General features: G+C 38.4%; 1 protein-coding gene and 1 long non-coding RNA gene across 3 annotated transcripts in view; one reads left to right on the top strand and one right to left on the bottom strand.

The window, feature by feature from the left end:
* Window positions 1–25,542, bottom strand: part of SPTBN5 (spectrin beta, non-erythrocytic 5) — a 104,539-nt gene that overhangs the window by 49,570 nt on the left and 29,427 nt on the right. Inside the window, exons 22-37 of the mRNA XM_035327117.1 lie at window positions 25,022–25,161; window positions 23,611–23,710; window positions 22,185–22,355; window positions 21,917–22,081; window positions 20,924–21,150; window positions 20,093–20,279; window positions 19,066–19,266; window positions 17,642–17,758; window positions 16,783–16,946; window positions 15,035–15,167; window positions 14,064–14,209; window positions 12,994–13,108; window positions 10,851–10,961; window positions 9,517–9,696; window positions 5,632–5,835; window positions 4,294–4,443 (exon numbers count right to left, since the gene is read on the bottom strand). Coding sequence (XP_035183008.1) covers window positions 4,294–4,443; window positions 5,632–5,835; window positions 9,517–9,696; window positions 10,851–10,961; window positions 12,994–13,108; window positions 14,064–14,209; window positions 15,035–15,167; window positions 16,783–16,946; window positions 17,642–17,758; window positions 19,066–19,266; window positions 20,093–20,279; window positions 20,924–21,150; window positions 21,917–22,081; window positions 22,185–22,355; window positions 23,611–23,710; window positions 25,022–25,161 — 2,511 coding nt within the window. The remainder of the gene's footprint in view (window positions 1–4,293; window positions 4,444–5,631; window positions 5,836–9,516; window positions 9,697–10,850; window positions 10,962–12,993; window positions 13,109–14,063; window positions 14,210–15,034; window positions 15,168–16,782; window positions 16,947–17,641; window positions 17,759–19,065; window positions 19,267–20,092; window positions 20,280–20,923; window positions 21,151–21,916; window positions 22,082–22,184; window positions 22,356–23,610; window positions 23,711–25,021; window positions 25,162–25,542) is intronic.
* Window positions 18,376–20,040, top strand: LOC118167604. 2 transcript variants are annotated; one of them, XR_004751208.1, is made up of 4 exons: window positions 18,376–18,449; window positions 19,115–19,239; window positions 19,625–19,686; window positions 19,878–20,040. It is a non-coding gene; the product is annotated as an uncharacterized LOC118167604 (long non-coding RNA). The 2 variants fall into 2 exon arrangements; XR_004751207.1 differs by having other exon boundaries at window positions 19,625–20,040.

Genomic DNA, 25,542 nt, shown 5'->3' with positions numbered 1-25,542 from the left:
AAAAAAGATAGATGTTTGCCTAATTTTCTCCACATGTGCTCTATTTTCTTTAGCATAGAACAATCCTAGACTAAATTCTGCAGAAATCCTTCGAAGGTTTAAGTAACTTGGATGTAATATAAGATGCTGGCATGAAGTCAAACCTGTCACACTGGCACAGACAGCGAATGAGAGCAGTTCTCGGTAGCAGTTCTTAAACGCTCCTCTGTTGCTTTCTTTCTTCCCCTGTTCCTTGCTGCTGGGAGAAACTTGGTGTAAGGCACATGAAGTTCTGGGAAAACAGGATCCAATAATTATGGGATGACAGGAGCTGCTCTATACACACATATTGCAGATGTGCAACAGCAAAATGCATGTGACTTGACATGAGCATTGCCTTGAACACAGAAGTCAGAAGAAACACAATGGGTGGAGATATTGCTTACATTTCTTTGCCTGATGGGAATTCTTTTTGAATGCATGTTTGCTTCTGTTCATTCTCAAAGCAGCAAATGACAAAATTCCCATTGGGAAAGTGGTTTGGGAGTTTTCAATTGATGTCTTGGCTGAATGCTTTTTGAAACCACATTTGAAAGGGCTCCTTTCCTACCCTCCTGCCTATCTCCCTAGGGAGCAAGTCTGTGTCACTATGCAGCCATAATTTAACTCTATATAGTAGTAACAGAGCTCCATCCAAACATAGCAGATTCCCCTTGCAACTGTTCTTCAAATGCAGAGAAGTAAAATACAAAGAGTGATCTGAGAAACCTCAGTTCACTGTCCAATTGTATTTATTGATCCATAAGGCAGATGGCAGCATCTGCAAAAGACAGCTTTGCAGTACTTGATGTTCCTCCCTCATTCAGATGGGAGTTTGGCAGCTCGGGAATAACCTGTTTGAAGAATTATGACACAGAGAGACGAGAAAACAAAAGAAATACGGAAATTTCAGCTGTAGATGGATCAAAATAGCGTTGGCATTTCATTTCAGGGCCAGGCTGATGCACTGCATATTAAGGTATGAGTAGAAGGAGAAGAATCCAGAAGGCAATTCCTTTATGTTCCTCCATGAATAACAAAAAATGGTCCTCTTCATGGAATAATTTTCTTTACTGGTTCCATTCCATAAATTATTCAAACGATACAGTTTAATTTGTATGCAAACTTGTAGTCTCTGGCTTTTCACCAGTGCAATAGCCTAACCTTGCATCCCTTTGTATATATACTCACTGTGGACTGACACTACCCTGGACTTTGAGGTGATCACCAACATTTTCAGTCTCAGAGCAGTAAAACTGACTTAAAGTCAGTAAAACGTGATTCAAAATGAGCAGGGAGCAGTGGAATTTGTGAAGTACGGTTTAGATGTGCTTTCACTAATACTCCCCAGTTTGGAGGCAAGCTGATGTTCCTGGGCAGCTGCCTAAAAAAACCAAGATGGCAAGAATGGACATGACAGGAATGAGTCATCATGGTGAAAGAAAATAATTCCTGAAAGGAAAGCTGTTCACAATATTGGCCTAATTAGTGCATCCAGGAGTAGTGTGTGTTGAAACTCATCCTGAATGCTCACAGCTCATTGAGGATCTGTTTGTTTGCATCTTTGGAGACAAACAAATTCAGTGTTTCCTATTCCCACCAAACAGCACTTACACATTTTCTGGGCTAACTCTTCTAGACGTTTTGATAGCTTGGTGATAATAGGGACAGTGTCAGTGAAGGAGACGTGTGGCTAACTATGACATCCAGATTACCAATTTAGAAATCCACAGTGTTCTGAAATTTCCATGGTAAACTTCAGGTAGATACTTGGTCACTAATTTCAATTTCAGAGGCATTTGTCTATATGGTGCATGCCACTGTGACTTACTTTTCTATTTTAAACCAGTAACTCCGTCGGCATAAAACTGTAATTCTTGTCATGCACATACCTCTCACAAAAGCAATAGTTCTTCAATCAGTTGTAGTATCCAGAGGATTAAATATAAACAGAAATGAGAAACAAAAAATGTTTATGAGTCTTCTTTCCATAGCTAGTGTGTTCTTTCCAACTTAAGCATTCTTTTTTAATTTTTATTATTTTTTAAATTGGTTGCAGAGAGTACTGGAAGGAACATAAGGAGCATACAATGATTGTGGCTCCCTTATTCTGTACACCTGCACACAAGAGACCAGTTTGTCATCATGCCTCTGTTTATTTTCTTGTCATTCTCCATGACCATAAAATGCTGTCTGCGCGAAGGCATGCTGGGAGGGACAGCCCATCCACACCTTACTGCTCTACTTTTTGAGCATTTACCCACAATGAGAACAACTGAGTACTCAGATGCTTGGAATTTCTTAGAGAAAATGCTACTAGAGAAAGATTCTGAGAACAAAGCTGCACATTATGTTTCTCAAGGTCCCAGTCTTCATTCTCAGGCTTTGATTTGGATGAAGAAACTTGTGATAGAGGCAGAAACTGTGGCTGATCCCACAATGAGAATTTACCCAGTCTACGATGAAAACCCTTTTTTGTGTCAGTCTACCTCAGCATACAGCAACAGTAAATTCACCTGAACAAAGAAGTAATGTGAACTGTAGTTTACCTGTACAGAATATGCTGGGAGCATACTGAAATTGCCAGGTGCAACCCTTTTCATGTAAGTGTAATATAGTCTTTCACAATGAGGACTCTTGTCTGAGGGCGAGAAGAAACACTAGCCCATAGCAGCTAGTGTATATATTTACTTCTGAGGTATGTACAGCAAAGCAGATGCCATAGTCACAGTGCCTCTGCATGCTGGCTGATCACGTTTCACGATAAGAGAAAGAATGCAGTTGCCAAAATTTTGTGGAGTTTATATTTTTCCTGAGGATGCTGCCCATGTAGGAGTTTAGCAATGTTGTGTCACTGCTTGGAAGGGAATTGAGAGAGATAATACAAATAGTGCAATTTGTTAATTAAGTAACAGCTAAACATTTTTACTTGGCAAAACTATGCATTATTTTATTTCAGGAACCTGAAGCTATGTTAAATTCTCTTGGTTTCACGTCTCAGCACAAACTCAGAATGCGGAATGTATTTGCCAAGTATACCACTTGTAGGGAATCAAAAAGATATGCAGTTCATACAAGCAACAAGAAACAGAAGAAGGCTCCAAGCTCATGTGCCCCAAAGGGTTAAGAATGGTCCTGGCACAATTCAATGACACTTTTCCAAAAGGTTTAGTGTCAGTGGCAAATCACTGGTGGGAATCAGAGAAAATTCAACACAAACAGAAAAACACTATTTTATGCTGCCAGTGGTCTTGGAGAACTAAGAATGATTTGTCCTGAATAAGAAATGACGTTGAGATACAAACTCCTTCAGCTTTTCTTCAACCCTTCAGTTTGGCAACCTTCATCACATCAATATGATTTGTAAGCCAAGTTTTAGCACAGTTACAGCAATCTATCAACTCATGAATTTGCACAGAGTGACTGGAAAGGACACTTGATTTCTGCGCTTCCACTTTTGTAACAACAGATGTCAGAACTCTAGCTGAAACTATTTAGATAGTTCCCATGAAGCCAGGGAAGTTCAAGACACTTGAATATTGGTGAGAAATATACTTCACTTCAAGAGCTGCAAAATGATCATACAAAGAATATCTTGCTGGCTTTGCATTAACTATATCAACTCTCGCTTTTCAAGAGAGGCCTTTCCCCACTAGTTCATCGTTCTCTACTACATCAGACAGAAACTACTATTCCTCATGGTCAAATTCTTTCATAGTTCTCCACACTGTTACCAACTCCCTTGCAGACTGAGAAGTCAGGTCCTTCCTGTTTCTGGATTAACTCTGACTGTCAATATTCATTTTGCATTAGTTACGTTTCCCCAGCACTTTCAGCCTGAGAGGAGGTTTCCAGCAACAACTGCAAAGCAATCTTTTTGTCCTTTTTTCAGACCCTCTTTACAATTCCCCTTTTTTCTGCAGCCTACAAAACAATCTGCCAGTGATTAAGCAGTTGGTATGCTAAGATCTCTCCAAAGCTGACTAATACTGGACTGTTGTCTCCCTCTTCTGTCTTATATGTTAGCTCTGACGTTTATTTGCAATTAGTTAGCTTTGAGGCAGGGACTATCTTTTTGTTTCTATTCCCCACCCCATAAGAAAGGGGTAAATTGCTAGTCTCCAGATACCATAATGCAAGTAACAATAAAGAGTGCCTTGTCTATACACAGACCCAAGAATTTTAAGTGGTAGGTGCACAGTAATGCCCTTTTAGTCTGGAAGAGTTTAAAAACCAAGGGTCTAACTTCTTCTTTCAAGTTTATAATTCACATACCTCCTGTGAGTTCAGAAGCTTGTCCAGGTGATTCCAATCCTTGTAGAACATTTGTTCTTGATGTACTTTCTCCAGCCACTTCTTCTTCTGTTTCCACTCACTGTATACATTCTCCTTCTCTTCCAACAGAGACTGTAGCTTCTGCTGAATCTGAAAACAATTTCCAAAGAAAGAATCATGTTGGTCTTTATACCCCATGGACGAGGGTAAAATGGTGGGAAATGGAGGAAAAGGATAAAGTGGAGTGTTGGATAAACTCCTAAAATTGCACCAAAATTATCAAACAAAGAAAAGTTGAACAAGTTCCAGCACTTGTATTTGGGCAGAGAGATAAACAGAGAGGTGCCTCATCTCAGGAACAGATGAATGTTTGTTAAAGCATACATAGTAGTAGAAGCCAAGAACAAATAAAGGTAACTGTTTCTCAGGCGTGCCTTCTGGAATAAAATCCTACTTCTCCATTATCCTTAGTCCTAACAGTGCAATTATAGCACTTCAAATTGGGATAGGACAGATACTTAAATTGTTAATGTAGCATGTCATGCTATATTTTGCTAATATATATCTCAGCCTTTGGTTTTTCAGCTTTCAAACTCTGTATATCCACAGATTTTCTATAAATGATTATCTCTGCATTTTGTCTACAGGCAAACTAGATTTCTAGTTACTACAGTTATACATCGCAGCATTCAATGAATTTTCAGGATTAGTCAGATGGAAGAATAATTTGCATGATCTCCACATGAAGATATTCATGTGATGTTATTGAATTGCTGGGGAGAAGTAATCTAGTAGAAATAATACTATGAGAATTTTAGAAGCTGTCTGTAATGAGTAAATGAGCATTTTGATTTCCATCTTTCATGGCTGGGGAGTTAATACACCAGCATAAATGCTACTACAGAAAATATTCCAACTGTTTTAAACTATGATATGTTTGTTTTCATTTTTTGGTTGTCAGGTCTTTGTCTAGTCTGTCTAGTATGGATTTAGAACTGTGATATGAAACAGTATTTGCGTGAAAACCCAGTTTGGGAAGCGTGTAGATTTATCTCCACTGCTCAGAACATACCAAGCTTCTCCAATAAGCCCAGCTTCGCTGCAATGGGCCCTCAGGAGATGTTAGTACTCATCTATTGGTAAGGTAGGAAATGGAACAGATGTTTCTTTGCCCAACCTAATTAACACACTATGGCAAATGTAGGTCATGCATATTAATATGTGTGAGTGCATACATACATTTGTTTGCTTATAGTACTGTATAGTACAGAATGATAGTTACAGTTGTGTTGAGCAGCTGAATGTGTTTGGCTTTGAACTCAAAGGAGTTCCAATTACCTCTTTTGATCCTATTTCCTCATCCTGCAAGAGTGACTGTCCTAGCTGTACAACATGATTATACTTCTCTTCTCGTGCTTCAATCTCTGACAGTAGCTGTTGATGCTGGGTAAGTCTCAGGCTGCTAGTAGATAGGTCCCGAATAGTCTCCTTGGCTCTCATTTCCCTTATTATTTCTGCTGTCCATGAGAAATAGTCCCACACCTGGAATAAAAGAAAATGTGGAAGTTGAGGTTAGATCTCAAGCTTGGGTTATCAGACAGGAAAATCATAGCCTGATCGTTCAACTTTAAGTGAATAAAATGTAGTAAAATTACAGAAATGAAAGAAAATACTTAATTAGGACTTATAGCACTGCTATGAACTTCAGCAAGGGAGGATGAAACGACTACAGTAATTTCTATGTACTGTATTAAAAGAAATCATACATGATTTGTAACGTCATAATCATACTGTGTTGTATCACATCAGTGACAACATTATAACATTTATTGCTCTTTAGTCCATCATTCCTTAAGCATTTCTCGCAGTTATTCCTTCACACATGATTAAACAATATATCACCCTACATTTCTGTGCATTAGTTTTGGCTAAACCAAGTCCATTCAAAACTCAGATAGTAAATATATTCAAAAATAAAAGAGAGAATTAGAATCTTCAGGTGAAAAACAAAAGGAGCACGCTAATAAAGGTGGAAAAAAAGGCATGTTACAGTTCAGAAAAAAAAAATGTTTAAGCGTATCAGGAATGCAGATTTAGCTCCTGGCTTATGGAACTATGACAGATTCACACAGAAACACAATTCTGGAAGGAAAAAGGATGTAGTGCTAGTTTACATTCAAAATCTGATGAACCAATAAACACATTTACGGTATCTTAAAATATCTGAACTATTCAGCCGAAGCAATTATGAGCAAGAAAATTCTTTAACATACCCCTGAAAACTATATTCAGATTGCAACTGACAAAACTTGTGCAAGTAAAAATAATTTGACATTTTTGGTTAGCTTTTTTTCTGTACTTGATTTATAGCACCTTCATCAGCCCACTTTCTTTTGGTATCTCATTTGACTCTATAACAGGTGGTGTGCCTTTATGTATCACTTCATAAAACAAAAAAACAAAAAAACAAAAAACCAAACCAAACCAAAACAAAACAAAAAAACTGGAATGCAAGGAGCAGTATCGTAGATAGTATGGAATGGTTAAGTTTAATTAAGTTTTATTCTAGTTTGTGTTTGGATTAGTTGATTCTTAGGTGGTAAATGGTCTTTTAGTTTCTTAGTGTATTTTAGAAGACTGTTACGGACAGTAAGTGCTGAAGGAAAACACTGTTTCAGTGCAGAGAGCTAAAAATTTCTCTTGTGAATAGTTGCTGGCTTTTCCACTGAAATAAAATACATAATGGAAATAGTTTCTTGCCTATTCCATTTTACCAGTGGATTTTATCTCTATCATTAAAATCGGGTACAGCTCAAAGCTGGTAGGGAACCAGCCAGACAGGAAGGAAATTGTTTCAGAAAAGGACCACAAAACTGAACTTGGCCAATTTGGGGATTCTGAAAGTTTAGGGCTTAAGCCAAGATACTTTTTCCTAAAGCAAGGGAACATCAATATTCAATGACTTCCTAGTGACTACAGTCCTTTCAAAGGGGCCCACATAGTGCACATCTTGGCGTCATTTTGATTTACTGTACATTTCATGCACAGTTCAATGTAATTGAACACACTGACAGTGCACTTGGCACAGCGCAGATGTCTGAGACTGTTGGAGAATTAAGCTAAGCATTTTGAAAAAAAATATCCATACATCTCAGAATACTTAATGCAAATGAACTAGTCAAGAGCCATTATTGAACTGGCAATGCCAGCAATATTTAAGGATAGACTAGGCATCAGTCCATGGGAAACTCCTAAGCAGAGAGTGACTGACACTGTGCAAATCCTAGCACAAATCTCAGAAGAGAAGCCTTAGACTATTCAGAAACACTTTGAGTCTACATCTGAATTCTGATTCCTTGACAGAGTTTCTTGCAAGATTTGGTGCCCTCCTGCTGTTACTGTGTGCTGTCAGTTAGGGCCAGCTTTGCTCTTTAATTAGAGCAAGATCATACTTGATGGGATGCAAGGAGGTACACTAGATGATTATGCAGAATTCTTACTTCATGGAAAAAATTGATTTATGATCTGCTTTTTAATCTACGTACAACTTCATAAAGAAAAAGCCCCATGGATTGTGTGTGAAATATATCAATGAAAAAAAAAATCAATGAAAAAACTGGCCAGCTGTCCCTAACATCAAAGCTTGTGAACCTCTTGGCACAGCTGGAAGAGGAAAGGGAGCAAAGATGCCTCTATGTGCTCAGTGATTTGGGGGACTGTTCTACAGTGAAGCTGCACTAACCTACCCTTATTGCTACTGTGATTCTCAGAGCCATTAGAAATGGCTATGTGATCCTGCCTTGTCACATCTAGACAGAAGGATGAGACCATCAAATTTGCCAAGTCAGCTCTTCACTTCTTTAGGAATTATTGCTGGGAAAGGCGAAAACTGAGAGCATCAGAAGTACTTTTACTAGCAGACTGACAACAAAGAGACAGGGAGATACCTGAAGCATAACTCTATCTAGGCATGTCACTAGGAGTGCAGTCACCTGTTTTTTTTTTCATTTTTTTAGCCTCCTCAGTTAAACACTGATGGATTTTTTTATTTTTTTTTTAATGTACTCACTGATAAAAGGTTAACAATGCATGATGAAAGGACCCACTTTGCCAGAGTAAGAAATGGGTTATATGTTTGCCATCCAGGTAGGATTCATGGCAGATTTCAGACAAAATTCAAATCAAAGGTGTTTGTATTTTGTGTGGTTCCAGCAACAAAAGAGCACCCCTAACAATAGAACTGTGTATTGGAAGTCAATAACTAAGTCAATAACTAATTGATGTCATAAACATCAATTATGAAAGAAATCAATAATAAGTGAACTCTGAGTAACTCTACTTTAATGAATAAATCTATCAAGGTCCATCTCCTTGATCAGAATGCTCCCAGAATGCATATTAGAAGCTTGCCTTGTTCTTACTATCTTCCCTAGGTCACTGTCAGAAAGAGGATAAGCCTTTCACCTACATCAGTAGAGATACTGTAATTTTTCTTAAGTCTTATTCTTACTCATTTTATCTCCTCCTTGACAGTTCAGACATTCAGTCTTAACAGTTAAAAAAACAAACAAACAAACAAAAAAAACACAAGAGAACAAACCCTCAAAAAAAAAGAGTTCCAGAAAGAGCATCCTTTACCTCTAATCCTCCAACCCCACAATGTATCCGTGGATGAAATAAGACAGGTAATGCTGGTTTTCAACACTTTTAAGAGATTTAAAGTGGATTAGCCTTGTGTACAGAAACCTCATGTGCTAACACAAAAGCATCATGTCCAGTCTCATAGTGGTTTTAATTCCAGCTCACAATCTTAAAATGAATTAATGTGAAGTTTTGTCAAAGTGAAATTATCCAGGTTACTCTCTGCTGTCCAGCAAACATGGAAGCAGAATGCAAACTACCAGAGGCAGCTTTAATTGACATCAATGTTACAACTGGAATGGTTCAAGAATATGGGGAAAGCAAAAGTACTCTAGAAAACTACATTAGCAATTCCTTCATCCCCATATGAAGCACGGGAACAGAATAGCCAGCAATAATATGAAATAGGATTGGCTTTGTTCCCCATATCACATATGGCGTTGAATAAAAGAGGACACCCTTGTTGTTTTGGTACCTGGCGCTGCAGTACTTGTACCAATAACTTACTAGTATACCCATGATTGACACACATTGAGAGTAGTCCTCCCCATATACAAAGGGACAAAGGATAGAAGTGCTTACTAGTGCCTGAAATTGGTAAAGCTTGTGTGCTTTTTCCAGAAGTTTCTTACGCAGTTCCACTTTAGATTTCAGAGCCTTCCAGTTGGTCACTATTGCCTGCTGCTTTGTCTTCAGGTCTTCTACCTGCTTCTTTGAGCAACGGGTCAGCACATGATCTGCAGAATGGATCAGCTCCTGCAGCTATACAGAGAGAAGAAAGAAGAGGGTAGGAAAGAGTTATAGAAATTCAGCTAATATTAGGAAAATTGTGATAAGGGCTTTGTTAATTATACATCAAATTACAATTCAAGCCACATTCTCTGACCTAAATTTTCTCATGTTGAACACAAGTATCCCTAGTTTCAGTTCTGTGGAATAACAGTGACATCCAGTGTTCGCTATGGCTCATCACAACTGTGATTTTTCAATTAGACAGATACATTTACTCTTTTTTTTAATCATAGTTAATATATGAGCAATGCAAATAATAGGTACCTTGTTTTCCTGAGTGACAGTATAGATTAACTGCAACTACATTCTGTTCATGCTCATTGCATGCTCTTTTACCTTTAAAACAAAGAAGCAGCTGGTGGTATCAATTTTAGCATCATATACAGTAAGGCCAAGAGATGAGGCCACTGATAAGTGATGCTGGGATAGCTACTTCAGTATTCTCAGTATAACACACACTATGATAACTATAGCATTACATTTGCAAAACAAAGGGATAAAGAGAAAATGTATACTAATTTCATTGGTATAGTTAAAGCTATGCAAGTCTCCTAGATACAAGGAATCTGTCTAAGCAACAGCTTTTTTCATGAGCTGAAACTTTTCATAAATTTGTGTAACAAGCCTTATCCTTCTTTTCTTTCTCACGTTCCAATTCCTAACCCACTAAACTTGCTGAAATTTCCAGACTGCTGCCCCCATCCTTCTTTCTGTAATCCTCTATAGTCAATTAGCACATTTTGCGTTCAATCAGTCTCTCTACTCATTAAACAGATCCTGGATTTTTCCTTGTAACCACCTGGAATGCTTTGAACAAGGTGGTACACATCATAAAGCTTGGCATAATCACACATTTCAAATAGCATCAAAAACATCCTTGGGAATCACTTCAATAGTCAGCTCTCGCTATAATTTGTCCCTTATTTGTAAGTTTTTAAATGACCTACTTTTTCATTGCCCACAGACCTTGAATATATTAAAAAAGCAGGAGGCTCTGAGGAAGAGCCTTAGGGTTTACCAGGCTTCTATAGATAAGTTCATAAATGTAAGTAATTGTTATGTTATGATTGTCTTGGAAACCTAGATTTTGGGTACACATAAAAGACCACAAATTACTTTCTTACCTGCTGTTCATTCCCAAGGAGCTCATGCTCCAGTGCCACATGGTTCCGGAGCTGGGTTTGCACACCTCTCATGTCCTTAGCAATACCATCTGGAATACTTTTGGACTTCTCCTAGCAAGGATTAAAATCAAAGCAAGCATTGTTAGTTACTACTTATAAGTAATACACATTAGAGGTATACTTCAGTCATTCTGTGTATGCATATTGCACAGATAAGGACTACCATTCTAGGTTACTCAACGAAAACTGTAAAAGGAAGGCATTAGGGTTCTGTCCTAGCACATCTGTCCTAGTAACTCGCTAGTAAGCATCCCAGTGATTATGCTACTCAACTTCACTGTGAGAGATGAAGGTTCAAGTCTTTCCTTGGTCAAACAATACAAAAGAATGTCGTATAGGCTTGGGGTTGTGAATCAATCTTGAATAACCAATGCAAAGACATATAGTGAATTCTTAAAGTAGCACTGACAGATGGTAGTTTCAGGCCATTCTTTGGGACACAGGTGGTCTATCTGTGAACCATCTTCAGATAAAAATTTAGTTATACACATCCAGGAAAGATAAATTAAAAATTGAATACATGCAAAGAAGGATTATTGTAAAGATGAGAGAAACTGAGTGATCATCACACAAGAGGAGACTTAAGAATCTCTTTAGCTTAACAAAGGTTCTCGGGGAGGATTTAGTTGTTACATAGACGTGCACTGGAAATGCTTTAAGCAAAGAAAAAAAAAAAAACACACAAAAAAAGCATTTCAGCTGGAGGACAATGCTGTCACTAGAATGAAATGGTTAGAAACTTGTTCCAGGTCCATTTAGATGAAAATTAGAAGAATAACATTTCTAACCACTGGAGAAGTGCATTTCTGTAACAGAATCACAGGCTTGTTTGGGGTACTAACAATGTGTCTTGGTAAGGTGCTGTAAAAGGAGATGGATATTGTACTTGCCTATTGAAAGCACAGCAGTTGGTCACCTAAGAGAGATCTACTACCATATTCCTACAAGAAAAAACATTCCCCGCTAGGCATCTGAGCAGGGAATACAGGAATGCATGAGCGTAATGACTGAATTTTTCTCCCACTCAGCAATGAAGTTTATTAACAGGATATGATGCAAAGAAGTGCATACTGTTTACCTGGGCTAAATCCAGCATAGGGATAAACCAGGAGTTGGTTTGTGGAGTATTTTTGACCTGTCACTTGTCACAGCCACAGAATTAAATACATCATTATTAAAGTTAAATATGTGCCAGGTTCTGAAAACCTCAGCTGGTATATAGCAGAATACTTTATATTTTGATTTTCCATTCATAACAGGGAAAGAAAACGGGAATAACATTGTTGAATAGGGTAGCCTTTGCCAGTACAAGCAAATGGAAAATCTACTGCACTTAACCCAGCAAAGCTCTGTTGCCTTGCAAACAGTGGAAGCTCTGTTGGATTGCTCCCTCCTACACACACCCGCATTAGGGAAACCACACCTCTCAGTACAGCAAGGATGTGGTTTCTCTCCAGAAATTCTTTAGGATTCTCAGATAAAACAGAGAGAGGTCTGAAGATTTTCACTGGGACTTTGCTTGCCCCCCTCCTCATTTTCATACTGGGAGTCTAAAATTATTACCAGTACTGGCCACTGGAACAAAAATAAAAGAACTAATTTTTGGTCTATCTTTGCATTATCACATGACTGCCTGACACCCTTCCAAGTTAATGGTTGCTGTAAACCAGACCAATGCCTTTTCCACTGGAGAGTTCTTTCTTCAGCACATAAAGCTACAATGGTGTACAAAGATGAACAGTGAGGCAGTAAACAGTTTCTTAGTCATGCTTGATGACTGAAAACAACATTCCTATATGCATTGCAATGTGAGACAACTTAGTTTAAGCCCTAGTCTTGGCTTCTCCCACAGACCTGCAACTCTAGCTGTACTCAATTTCACCAGTGTTTCTCCTAAGGTGACCAGTTGGGTGTTTAAAAATTACTCAAGAATTATTTTTGAGCACTTTGAGTAATCAAACTGTTTTCTTACAGAGACTTTTTAGAAGGCAGCAGTAAGCATGCTGAGAATCTTAAGAATACTCCACAAACTAATGTGAAATGTATGTTCTCGTTATGAGAGACTTTCCCAATATTTTTTTACCTCAATATGGGCCAGAGCATCTGTCAGATCTTGGTAACACTTGTGAATCACCTCGGCATCTTTCAGCCGCTCACCTCGTAATCTGGTAATTTCCAACAGCTCCTCCCAGGAGTTCCTAGGAAGGAACAAGGGGAAAAAGAAGACATGTAAGACATGCAACTAGAAGTAAAGGAGATTAATGGTCTGAAGAAAGACTAAGAACGAGTTCTCCTCTTATTTTTTCAGTCCTGCTATTAAATTCCATTGAAGTGATTCTCTGAGGGGCAGCACATCTGTAATCCTACTCTGCCCATGTCCTTCTGTCTACTCCAGGCACTTAAATTGATGCTTACATAAAGGCACCCCTCTCCAATATGCTCTTCAGGTTTTATATGCCTTTTGCAGCTATGTGGGAGAAGGGGAGGAAGATTGTGGGAAGAAAAACTCCACAATGAAGCACACGCATGAAGCTCTAAAGATGCATACCACAGCTCCTCAGCTACATGAAGCTGCCTCCCTAAAACTGCCATATCGACCTGGACACCAAATGGATGACCGAATCAGGCTCTCTTCTGATTTCTACTGCCAGGGCTCAGTACCATGCTCAGTTCTACAACTGACACAGCAGGATTGGGAGGACTGAATCAGACCCAGCTACTTGTTCATCTTTTTCTTTTGGGCCAGCTTGGGCCAATGCCAAACATAAGGGGTTCAGAACATCTTAACAGCTGCAGAGCAGTTACGGGATTCTAGCTGAAAAATTAAAAGCAATAAAGATTCAACTGAACACCCAGCCCTACAGTTAGGTGATCCTGTTTCAAAGGGCAAAGGAAGCTCACTCACCCCTTGTTTGCAAAGCACCTCCAATGCAGTTTGCAAGAAGTCAAATCAGCAAATAGATAATGTCTGAATTGCAATAGCTTATTTTTAAATGGGGCATGGCAACTGTTCTCTGTCAAGTGAGCAAACTAGATATTTTACAATTAGAGAACTGGGTGGATGTGCCTTAACTTTTTCTTATTTCTTCTCACTTCCTTCTCAAGAGTGAACTGAAAGGACAAAGCATTATAGAGCTAACACAAGTCTCCTACCTTAGTTCTTTCTGCTTCTGACGGATTTCACGGGACTCAGAATGCCCAGAGTTTAGCAAGCTTTCTGCCAGCTGCTGGCAAGTCACAACTCTTTTTCCAGCTGCTTCCAATTGGTGTTGGAATGTGTTATATTTGGCACAAAGTTGCTTTTGAAGGAAAACAACAACAAAGGTATTTTGAGAGTTGCTTTTTCCAAAACATATATCTGCTCCGCTGTCACAGAAACAAGTAACAAGCTGACCATATTCAGAGACTGAGAAACTGCAGAGGAGGATATCAATGACTGGATTTTTACCTCCAAAGACCATGAGGAGCTACAGATTGTTAGCAAAACATGAAGTCTGTGATGCAGATAGAAGGCAGAAACATGATTACCAGGGACAGTAATAAACATTTTTTTCAATGTACAATGAATTTCAATAAATAATACATTTTTACTTCATGAACGCAAAAGCTTATTTAATACTTCAAGTGGATAATGTAGTCCAAGTTTAAGATTTAGGACACAACATATTTTGAAATAAATGTTAAAAATGAGGATTCCAAATGGCTATTGATTTCTAAAGGGCTAACTTTATACCAGTTTTCTGTGCCATGTGAAAAGATATAGCTGTAGATATCCGTTCATTAGCATTTGTGATGAAAAAATCCTTAATGCACACCACATTTAAATATCTGGTTATTAAAAATAGCTTTCTCTTTGAATTTCTGAAGGCTTAGGCATTTTACCGTGCAGTTATTTCATGCAGTTCAGGACCAACAGTAACAGGATGAAAGTATCTAGCAGTGCTGCCCGTCTGTCATAACCAGTCAGTCCTTCCCAATCACCCTTCAACCTTTTCTTATCCTGTCTCCTAGTGATTTATACTTAATTCTTTGTCTTCTGAGTTTTCAAGGATAGCCTGAGAATCTTCTTACAGTCTGACTGCATACAGTTTGCTTGTCTTTAGATTGTTGCTCAAAAAACTCACCAAGACATGCTCATAATCATTTCCATAGTCTTCAGAGCTCGCTGCTTGTTTCTGCTGAGTGATCCAGTCCTGCAGATCTTCATATTCCCGTAGGAACTCATGCAAAACAAGAGTCTCATCCAGCTTCTTCCCTCTGTTGGGGGAATGAGAGAAGGTCAAGATACTACAATTAGATCGTGGGAATAAAAGCGGAGGGCAATTAATAACTTTCTTCCCACTAATTCCCAAAGCATCTCATCATCAAAATTCACTGTCTCTAATAAAAGAGCTGACTTTGCTTCTCACAACTGGAAAGGACAGTTGTAGGATGACAGCTCTCAGTCAGGTCAGACTCACTGACAGAGGTTTCCAGAAGAGCACAGTACCTTGCTGAGCTCTCTCCATGCTCAGTTTTGATTGTTTTTAAATGGGAATACCTTTTATTTTCAACCTGTCTTTCTAAAGATGACTGTGGTACTCTTGAAAATGAGAAGAAAATCTAACTGAAGTTGGTGCACCAGGAAGGTAAGTGCTATGAAAGACATTCTATGTAATTCAGCTCACGTTACATATGCAACAAAACTGCTGCAACTTGCTGCATATTTATGATTGCCTAGAGTATCTTATAATACAGCCTGACACACTACAGGCCTTACACAGCAAACAAAATTCTAATCTTCCATCTGTTAACATTGCCTTTCATTGTGCAAATATTCAAGCAAAGGTGAACCTTGTTTGAATCCCAAATGTTCATCACAAGAAATGGAGCCTGCTCAGTGTCCATCCCACCAAGGGGAATGCAGACAGGATGTACAAACCAGGAGAGCACCAATAAGGCACCAGGAGACCCAGATTAACGTTAAATATGAAACAACACAGAACATTTCTGTGTTCAACATACTCAAATATTTTATTATTTCTAGATCATTTATTTCTCTGAACTTCTAATTCACAGGAATTTCTACTCATGCTTCTACTTTTTAAATTGTAAACAAAATAGAAACAACAGGTAAAACATCAGCATTACTGTGGACTTAAGTATTCCAATTTTCAGACTTGTTTATTTATTACGCTACTTGCAGAGCCCTATTCCTTTCCCGAGTGATTTTTTTTTTTTTTTGTGGAGCAAAATCCTAAAGTGTTCAAACAGACATTTGTTCATTCCCAGCAAGCTAAAAGTATATTAAAACCCTGGGTACAAGAAAACTGTCTTGCTATTAGTTTTTACTGTAATAATAGCAGAAAGGAAGTGAAATAAAAAGTAAATGACTCATTCATGAATAAAAGCCTTCCTATACTAACACTGCCACTGGGCATAAAAATAAGTGTAACTGTAATTGCTTCCCTTCTGCTATGTAATGAATCAAGTTATTTTAAAGCAACACTAAGGAAACCTTTTAAAAATAACTCTTCCCCTGCCTTTTGATAGCAGATTCCAAATAAAAGGAGTCAGAATCTGGCATCTCAGGTCACTTTAAGGAGGATGATTAAGTGTGAAGAGGAAATTTGGAGGCTTCAAATCCTTAACATGCAGTGAAAGTCCTTAAACAAAATGTAGAGCTTTTGCTTAGTAATAATAAAAAGCTCATAATTCAAATGCAGAAACAATTTCTTGCATGCAATTAGAAAAAGTAGAGTTGATAGATGTGATCAAAATTCTAGTGGAGTAACTGGAAATATTTTTTATTAACTTCAACAGGCTTTGAATCAAACCTAGGATCCAGGGGGCAATTTAGATTAGAGTCAGTTACATATTTTCTAGTTCATACCTTGCTGCTGCTAGTTCCTGCAACTCCTGCAGTCTTGCGTGAACTTGTTGCTTTGGTGCATCAACCTCAACATACTGGATAGAGCCCACAAGAGGAAGATTTTGGGCACTTTCACTTAGCTCTTTCAGCAGCTTTTGGTAAACAGCAATCTCATGCTGCAGTGCCTGGCAGGGAGAAGAGTGGAATGAGAGCAACTTATTCAAGAGTTCCACTGTTTGAAATTTTGCACCAGACTATGGTGTAATCAATGAGACATTAAAAAAGAAGAAAAACTTTCTGGAAGTATGTGATGTTTCCACGACTTGAACAATTTCAGATAATTTTCTCTCAATATTTTTTGGGAAAAAAAAGTACATAAAATCAAACAAATTGGATGAATAAAGACAATTAGAAATTCCTGATTCATTTTTAGGCAAAGTATTCCTGGAATAATAATACTCAATCTGTATCTTTGTTCTAGGAAAAAAAATAAATCTTCTCCATGCATATGGCGAGACTGAAAAGCAGGTATCAGATCACAGTTAGTTTGGCCTCAGAAAAATAAGATAATATTTATCATTCTCTTTTTTTGCCAAGCTTCTGTTCATTCATCACTAACGTGTGTTTCTTGCATCCCATAACATCTGTGTACTACACGCATGAGACTCTCAGACTCTCTTATTCCAGAGTATGCAATGCAAAGGAGATCCTACCTCTGTTAAAAAACTTGCTTGTCAATGGATGCATAAATTCAAATCTTATAGTGGAAGTTCCTTCTCAAAGCAACATAGGAACTCAGTTCTTTCATTTATCCACACTCAAAAACTTTGAACATATCTTATTTAATTCTTCAAGAATTACTAAAAAACTTTTGAAATACCTTATTTTTCTTGAGGAGTTTCAGTGTTCCATCTTCATCCTTACCATAGTCCTTGCTGGTCACAAGTGGACGTTTTTCTGCTATCCAAGTCTCCAGGTCTGAAGTATTCATTAGAAACTATCAGTTAAAGAAAAAGCAAATTAATGTCTACTTCAACTTCCATAATACTCATATCATTCTTTTGATCTAGTAAATTTGAAATGGAGACCTTACTACAGTAAGGCCTACTGCAATGTGATATTGAATAACAAATAAAGACTATTTAATCCCAAGAACATGAACCAGACTAAGTTGCAGGACTCTTGGAAAAAGCTGGGTCTTATTCCTACTAAGCAGTGAAGCAAAGGAAGACTTCATTAACTTTGCAAACTCCCTGAAAAAAGGCTTTCTAAATGGCAAATGGAACTTGGTTCTAAAAATGGTTCAAAATTGAACCTCTTATAAGGATTTTATATGTACTGTCAGAGCAACAATATATATATGTTGCTCCATCAAATCATATGAAGGAGGCCACAGATGGAAGATTTCTGTGCAAGATAACTGAGGTCTTTTCCAGACATCAAAGCTCTGGCAATAAGTTTCTAGTTGTCTTACTTTTCTTTCTTCACACTGACATTCTTATTTGACATGTCTTTTACTAAGGGTAGGTGATAACTACTAACAGCATGATATTTCTCCTTCCACTTCCTGAGAAGTTCAAACCACCTATAAAAATCAGACTTCATTAAGCCTACAGTATTGATAGCTGTTTTCACAGGTGGAGGACGTAAGAGCCAGATGATCAGATTCTCCAGGAAGCATACTTTAGGTGAGCCTGTGAGTTCTGTGCAAATGCTGTTTATGTCTACAAAACTACCTGTGTCATCTGAGTAACTGCACTTCAAATGATCCGCTGATGACAGAACGTTTGGACTATCCAGATAAATGTTTGCATGTGATCTTTTTTTTTAAGCAAACTAAACTTATGGTCCACTATCTTGTTGAAATAATATGGTCAAAAGTCCTAACTTATTCTAAGAGAAAGAGCTTTATCAGTTTTTCAATATCATTTTGTTGCATGCAACAGACACAGGTTAGATCACTTCTTTTCTGATTTCCTTTGCATTACTTAAGTCAAAGCCTGATGCTGTATAAAGATACTGAGAAAGGAGCTACTATTAGGAAAACCAGGTGTCTTACACTCAACCATAAGGGATGGGTACAGAGTCCAAGCTAAACCTTCAGAGCACCAACTCTGGACTGGAGGCTGCACTCAGCTGTACAGCCCAGCCCTCCATTCCCTTAAGTCTCGCCCCAAGTAGCTGAAGTGAATTCCATGCCCATTAAAGGGAGAGGCTAAGGCTGTTTAGTAATTCACTTCAAAACTTTAGTCCTCTTGTTTCTCTGAAAAAGCTGCTCTGTGAGTACTCTGCTGTAACTTATACCTCCTGGAAGCCAACTGAGTGTTGCAGCTGCTTCATCCTTTCCTCACAGGCCTTCTCCAGACTCTGCCAGGCAGTCACAAGTTCCTGGCATTTCTCATTTATTTTCTGAGCTGATGGATGCTGGCCCGCAATCATTGTCCTTCCTTTATCCAGGACCCGCTGGACTTGCTGCTTGTGAGCATTCACTTCTGCCTGCAATTCCTGGGAATGAGAAAAAGAAAAATGAGGAAGAAAGGAACAGCATGTGATGACACAGGCATTTCTATGTTCCCCCAGTCATAAACAAAACTGGCAGCTGGTGATGGTCAACACAGCATAGCAATTATCTATGCCAGTGAGCACAAGGACTGTTGGTTTCTACAACAGCTGCAGCCTGAGCTGCCAGTCTTATTCCTGTTTGTATAATATACTGCTGTTAGTACTGCTGTTGAGGGAGCAGATAGGATCTGCAAGGTGACAGCAGACATCTTTAACTTCCCTCCAATCTCAGCATTCCTCACCACAGTCCTTGGCCCAGTGCTCTCGCCTGATTCTACCCTTTCTCCTTCCCATGTTTTAGGCTCTCCTATGGGATCTACCATGCACTTACCTCAAGATGACATTGCATGTACAATGAGTGCAGTTAAGTATAGAACTAAAATAGTATGAGCATATGAGAGTTAAAATATTCTACTAAGACCACTGCACAAAGCAAAAAATCTCACTCTTTCTATTTAGTGTGAGGTATACCAGCTTTTTTTCCCCACTTTTAATGGGAAGAGTTATAAAGTTTCTCAGAATTGGAATACTGTAAAACATGACAAATTTTGCAGATCCTACAGGAATTCATTGTTTGTTCTGGAAATCATCATCACATTGTTGACTTGTCTCAATGTGCTGGAATCATACTTCAGCAAGAGCGTGCCACTACATTTTGCTTGCAACAGCCTTTCTGGAAGTAAAGGAGAACACTGCAGGTGCTAGTTTGCAGACCAAGGTGAAGTCCAATGTGCTAACATGCTATAATACAGTTGATTAAAGGAGTTACCTTGTGTTTTTGCAACAGGCTTTGAGCAACATCTAAAGATTTCCCACAGTTGGTAGAATGGGCAATAGGCAAACGCCCATTAATCCAATTCATCTCCATGTCATGGTAATGGTAGAACTCGTAAAGATCCACTGAAGCTTCCAGCAACTTACGTCTCTCATCAAGAGGTGCTTGTAAAGACTCAAACCTAGGGGCCATCCATTAAAATATATGTTAAACAAAGCTTTATCCCAGTCCTGCAAAGGGAATTAGCCTATTATACCACAGGGATGATTAGAGAACACTGGACACATACCTCTGCAATTAAACTTCAATGGATAGCACTGGCTATACTGGGAATACAGTTAACACACTATCCATGCATTAATTTCCAGCCATTTAAGTAGTGTTCTTTCAAAGAATGAATTTCAGTCCACTTTTTAGTTTAGACTTATATGATAACAATAAACTCCAGCAGAGGGAAAAAAGATTTACACTTTTGAAGCCATAGGCTTGTCCTGTGATGTTTTGAGGAAGCTAGTCACTACTGAATACTGGATCACTGCTCCTTTTAGCAAGCAGCTGGATGACCTATAGGTCATGCTATATGGTGCATAGGTATATGGACCAGAGTAGAAGGGCAGCAGAGAAGTTCGTTCCAGCAATAAAGATTGAGGTGAGTCAACAGGCAGCTGTGCAGGTACAGACCAAAGCACTACTGTGGCAGAAACAGTAGGAAAAATCATTCCTGAATATGGGTTAAACCTAATCAACAGAAAGACGTCTTTTAGCATGTGGAACAAAAAATGCTATGTCGCAAGGGGTGGAAATAGAAAGAAAGTGGCACCTCACCTTTTCAGGTATTTCTGTGTTTCATCCAGAATCCTCTGGGAGTCAAAGTGATTGGTGGCCATTTTCCTCGCATGAGACACAATAGAGTTCATTTTCTCTGCCAGCTCATGTGTCTCATTTTCTAGTTGCCTGTGCTGCTTGAGTAGATCACGGCTGGAACGCAGATCATGGCCCGTCTCTGATTCCTGGAGAACCTTCTCAATTTTCTCTATCTTCTTTTTGGCATCCTACCGGGAAAAGGTTACTGCACATTCCTAATGACCTTGCAACATCATTTTCTTTCACTCAGCTATTCCCATGACAGCTTCCTGGATACAATTTTTAAATTCATACTTTCTCTCTTGGTAACATGATGCCAGGCATCTCCTGGGAATACTTTGCTTTGCTCTCTATTTTGGTGTACTTTTCTTTCCCAACCACAAGTACATGATTACAAAATCATCTCTTTGAACCATCTTCAGTGTCATTATATAAAACAAGCTTCAAAGACTTCACATTTTAGCTTTTAATTTCAATACAACAGCAGTTTAATTAAATACTAGTATCTGGAAACAGCTTCACAGCATATTTTTCCTCATACAATTTGCCTGGATTACTTATTTAATGTAGTGCCATGCCTCCAACCCTCAAACTGACTCCAAGCAAGCCGGCATGTTTGCATAGCATTTAATCTTGCAGAGACTTTTGATTTGTTTCTCAGTATTCGAGAGTCACATAGATGCAGTGCTGAGCGAGTTCAGCAGCTTTGCATCTTGGTGCCGTGCTGGCCCTGTTGTCCTGCTCATAGCTTTAGTGTGCTTGACTGGCTTTATATTGGGGTTTTCTCTCCTGAGACTGTAGACAAAGTCCAGTGATCTGTCTGATGTCCAAACACCTTAAAATATACTTTTATCTGCAGGGTATTCTGCTCTTTTTTGTGAGGATCACTCCATATCAACAGTGTAACCAGTTTCCTAGGCCACCCCTCCCATCTGCATCCCACCACCTCCTGACCTGGAGCAGTTCCATGAGCTGTTCTTGCTGCCCAGCTTGTCTCAGCTTGTCACCTCGCTCTATCATCTTGCCATACAGTTCCTTCCACTTCTTTTGTAGCTCTGACATCTTGTTCTGTATAGAAGCTGCAGCGTAATGGCCATCTTGAACCATCTGATTTCCTTTCTGGAGAAACACAGCACAATTTTATTATTATTATTTTTTGAACAGATCAGCTTCTATGAATTTTGGTACAAGATGGAAGACTTAGCTCCAAAACTGCCTTCACCTTTATTAGTGTTGCAAAATGCTTCTCATTAGCCATCATTTCCTTCTCAGCAGCCTCATGCCACTTCAGTTTGCGTAAAACATTTGTTGGATCACGATACGATTCATCTGATGCAATCTTGTACTTCTCTTCCATCCATATCAAAAGCTCAGCAGCATCACGATTGAACTCCTTACAGAAACAAATAGGATTAAATAGATTAAATTTATGTTTTTGTGTGGGTTTGCCATCCTTGCCATTAGGATCAGGCCCTGATTTTTCCAAGAGTTAGGAAATGTGTTATATTTTCATATGAAAGTTGTTCTACATAACCAGCACTCTTAATTAAGGAGTTATGACATCGAACTATTGAGTTCTTAAGCCTTTGGAGTAATCTTTTAGCCCCTTTTTACAATACGTACTAATCTGTTGAATTCTATTGTCAGCAAAGGTTTGCATTTTTTACACACTATTTTAATGGTATGTGGTCTAACCCTCCCCTATAACTTTGTGTCTCAGCACTGGAAGCTAAGTTCTTGCCAAAAGTACTGTTAGTGTAAGTATCATATATAGCCAACATCAAGTGCTGTGTCCCAATTTTGTATTGTGTACTTTTGGTAGAATTTTCATGTAGGGCACCTTATAGAAAGAATAATAATCATACTTAATGTTTATTAATTTCTTTATAAACGCTCTGAGTGAAAATGTTTTGTGAACAGAGTCTAAGGGACATAGAGGGAACCTGCCAAATTTGCATCTACAACAGAAAGCCAGGATAAAGTGTCCTGGAAAATCAAATCTTTGAAGTAAAGTCCCTCTTTGTATGTATAGCAAATAAAAGCAATAATGATGAATATCTGATTCAAATGAAATTAAAATGCAAAAAATAAGAAATTAATCTTGTTCTAATTGATGCTTTTTGAACTGTAACACCACATGACTGATTACTTTAAGCACAAGAGAACAAGCACAGGTAACACTGCAGTAGCAGAACCTGACCTTACCTCTGAGGAAAAACTGTCACTAGGAATTCAGAATATGAGCCAGAAGGCATCCATTGACAGTTATGAGTAACACTTTCTTTAAATATTCTCCCTAGCTACATTCATCTAGAGTAAAATGTTAGTTTTTGCCAAATGATTAAGGCTCAGAAGAATATTAAGTAATGAGTAGAATAAACTTATCCAGTAGGTAAAACATTCTGGTGATATTTTTCATTCAATGTCTCTATTTTTGCTTTTGTATTTTGCTCTGGTTATAGCTTTGGAAGATCTATCATCAGTGCATCACTTCCTCCCTGGATAGTGAAATTTTCTGTCTCATAACCAAAGAGAAAGTGGAAAGTGAGCTGCAGTAGGAATGCTCAGCAGTTTGAGATATGTCTCTTACTAAGCCAAGGGGTGAATTACTTCATGCATGCCTAAATCTGCAGATTCAGTCATTTTACCTGCAGTTGCAGGGAATCCAACAACCTCTGTTTTCTCTCAGCATTGCTTTGTACCAACCGCTCCCATCTTCGCCGGAGTGTAGCCATTCTCTCTTCAATACTACCAAGGAAAATAACAAGTCCAATGTAGTAGTAGTAGTCTTAGAGGTGCCCATGGTTATACTGTATTCATTAGTGTGATACAATTGGAATCTAGTTCAACACATCTGTTGACAGGAGGAAGTGATATGTGGCCCTGTCCTACAACCATGCACAGATCATCTGGAAAGCAGCCTATGCTTGCCTGCTGCTCTGGATTTTCCTTTTATATAGTTGTGTTACATTCATGAATTGCAGTCATGCATGTTTGACTACAACACCTAGACTCAAATATTCCACCTTAACTAATAATTTTACCTGTGATACAAGTGCAATGATGCTCTGGAATGGCCTTCTAATTGTAGTAGATTTGGCAAGAAATCTGGTTTTAAGAGCAGTTTTATGAATTTGTGGAAGGAATTTTCAAGAAATTATCACTTGTGATCACAAAACCATAGTCTGTTTGACCTAAGAGGTCCATTCTGACCCTCAATTTCTAATTCTTTTTTTAATGCAGAGGTCCCTTTACTAGATTCTAGTGGGTCTATCACAGTAAAGGAATTACAGGTGACACCTGAGCTTCCGTAACAACACAAAGGAGCTGTTCCTGATGATTTATTTCCTTGTGAAGTCATTTGTAATTTTTTAACAGCAAACATATTGTATATATTATAAACATATATGATACTGATAAGTGAAAGAAAAAATGAGTTATGCCAGCATTTAATGTGCTTATGTTAAAGCAGTTTTAACACTATATATAGTTTATGATAAAAGGAGAATTATTCTAGTGTTCTGTAAAATGCCATTTTTAACCTAAAACATTTCACTTATTTGTTCTGAGAGAACAGGAAGTTTATATCTTTTTAAAATACTCCCCTTTCCCTGCCCTCATCCAGCAAATCACAGTCTGGAAACACAGAATCATAGAATGGCTTGGGTTGGAAGGACCTAAAAAATCACCAAGTTCCAACCCTCTGACATGGGCTGGACCACCTCCCACTAGACCAGGCTGCTCAAAGCCCCATCCAACCTGGCCTTTAATGCTTCCAGGGATGGGACATCCACAGCTTCTCTGGGCAACCTGTGCCAGTGTCTCCCCACCCTTATAGTAAAGAACTTCCTCCTAACATCCAATCTAAATCTAACCTCTTTTAGTTTAAAGCCATTGCCCTTTGTACTTGGAGACTGACTGAATCCTGTCTCAGAGAAAGATTTTCATTTCACTCTAATCATACTTGATAATTTATTAAAACTAAATGCTTCCTGTGGAATCCCTGATTTTTCTAGACCCCCCCCTTGGAACAAAAAGGAGGAAGGAGTTTGGACTCACGTGTGAGACGCAAAGTGCCTGCTTTCTATTAGGTTCACCCCATTTTCATTAAGTGCTTCAACTCGTCTCTTCAGCACCATTAGCACTTGTTCAAATTCACGATGTTGCTTCAGCAGGCTTCGAACAGCATCTACGTGGTCCTGCATTTAGGAAAGAAAAATTGAACAATTTTTTTCTTGGTCATATGTTGTTTCTGTAGCAATGAAAAAAAAAAAAAGGACCTTACTGTCCCCCTTCTCTTTCAGACAGACAGACATTGTGCATTTAGCACTTGCATAATATGTTCAGTGCTATAAACAAGCAGCAGATGTGTTTAGGCTTGTATCATATCTGTTTCCCCATCTTATGTTTGTTCCTACATTATGGTTCCTTTTCACCTTTTAAGAAAATCTGTATTCTGCATCTATATGACAAGCATGGCCATAATTAATAAAATCTTTATTCCATTTAATTGGTCCAAAAATAACAAACTGTTTCAGTTGAAAACATAAAAGGTGAGGCACCACAACTTTCTCCTTCAC

The sequence above is a fragment of the Oxyura jamaicensis genome, chromosome 5 (genome assembly GCF_011077185.1).
Source record: "Oxyura jamaicensis isolate SHBP4307 breed ruddy duck chromosome 5, BPBGC_Ojam_1.0, whole genome shotgun sequence".
Classification (NCBI taxonomy): Eukaryota; Metazoa; Chordata; class Aves; order Anseriformes; family Anatidae; genus Oxyura; species Oxyura jamaicensis.
The sequence above is the reverse complement of the archived record's forward strand: the minus strand, read 5'-3'. Positions and strand labels throughout refer to the sequence as shown.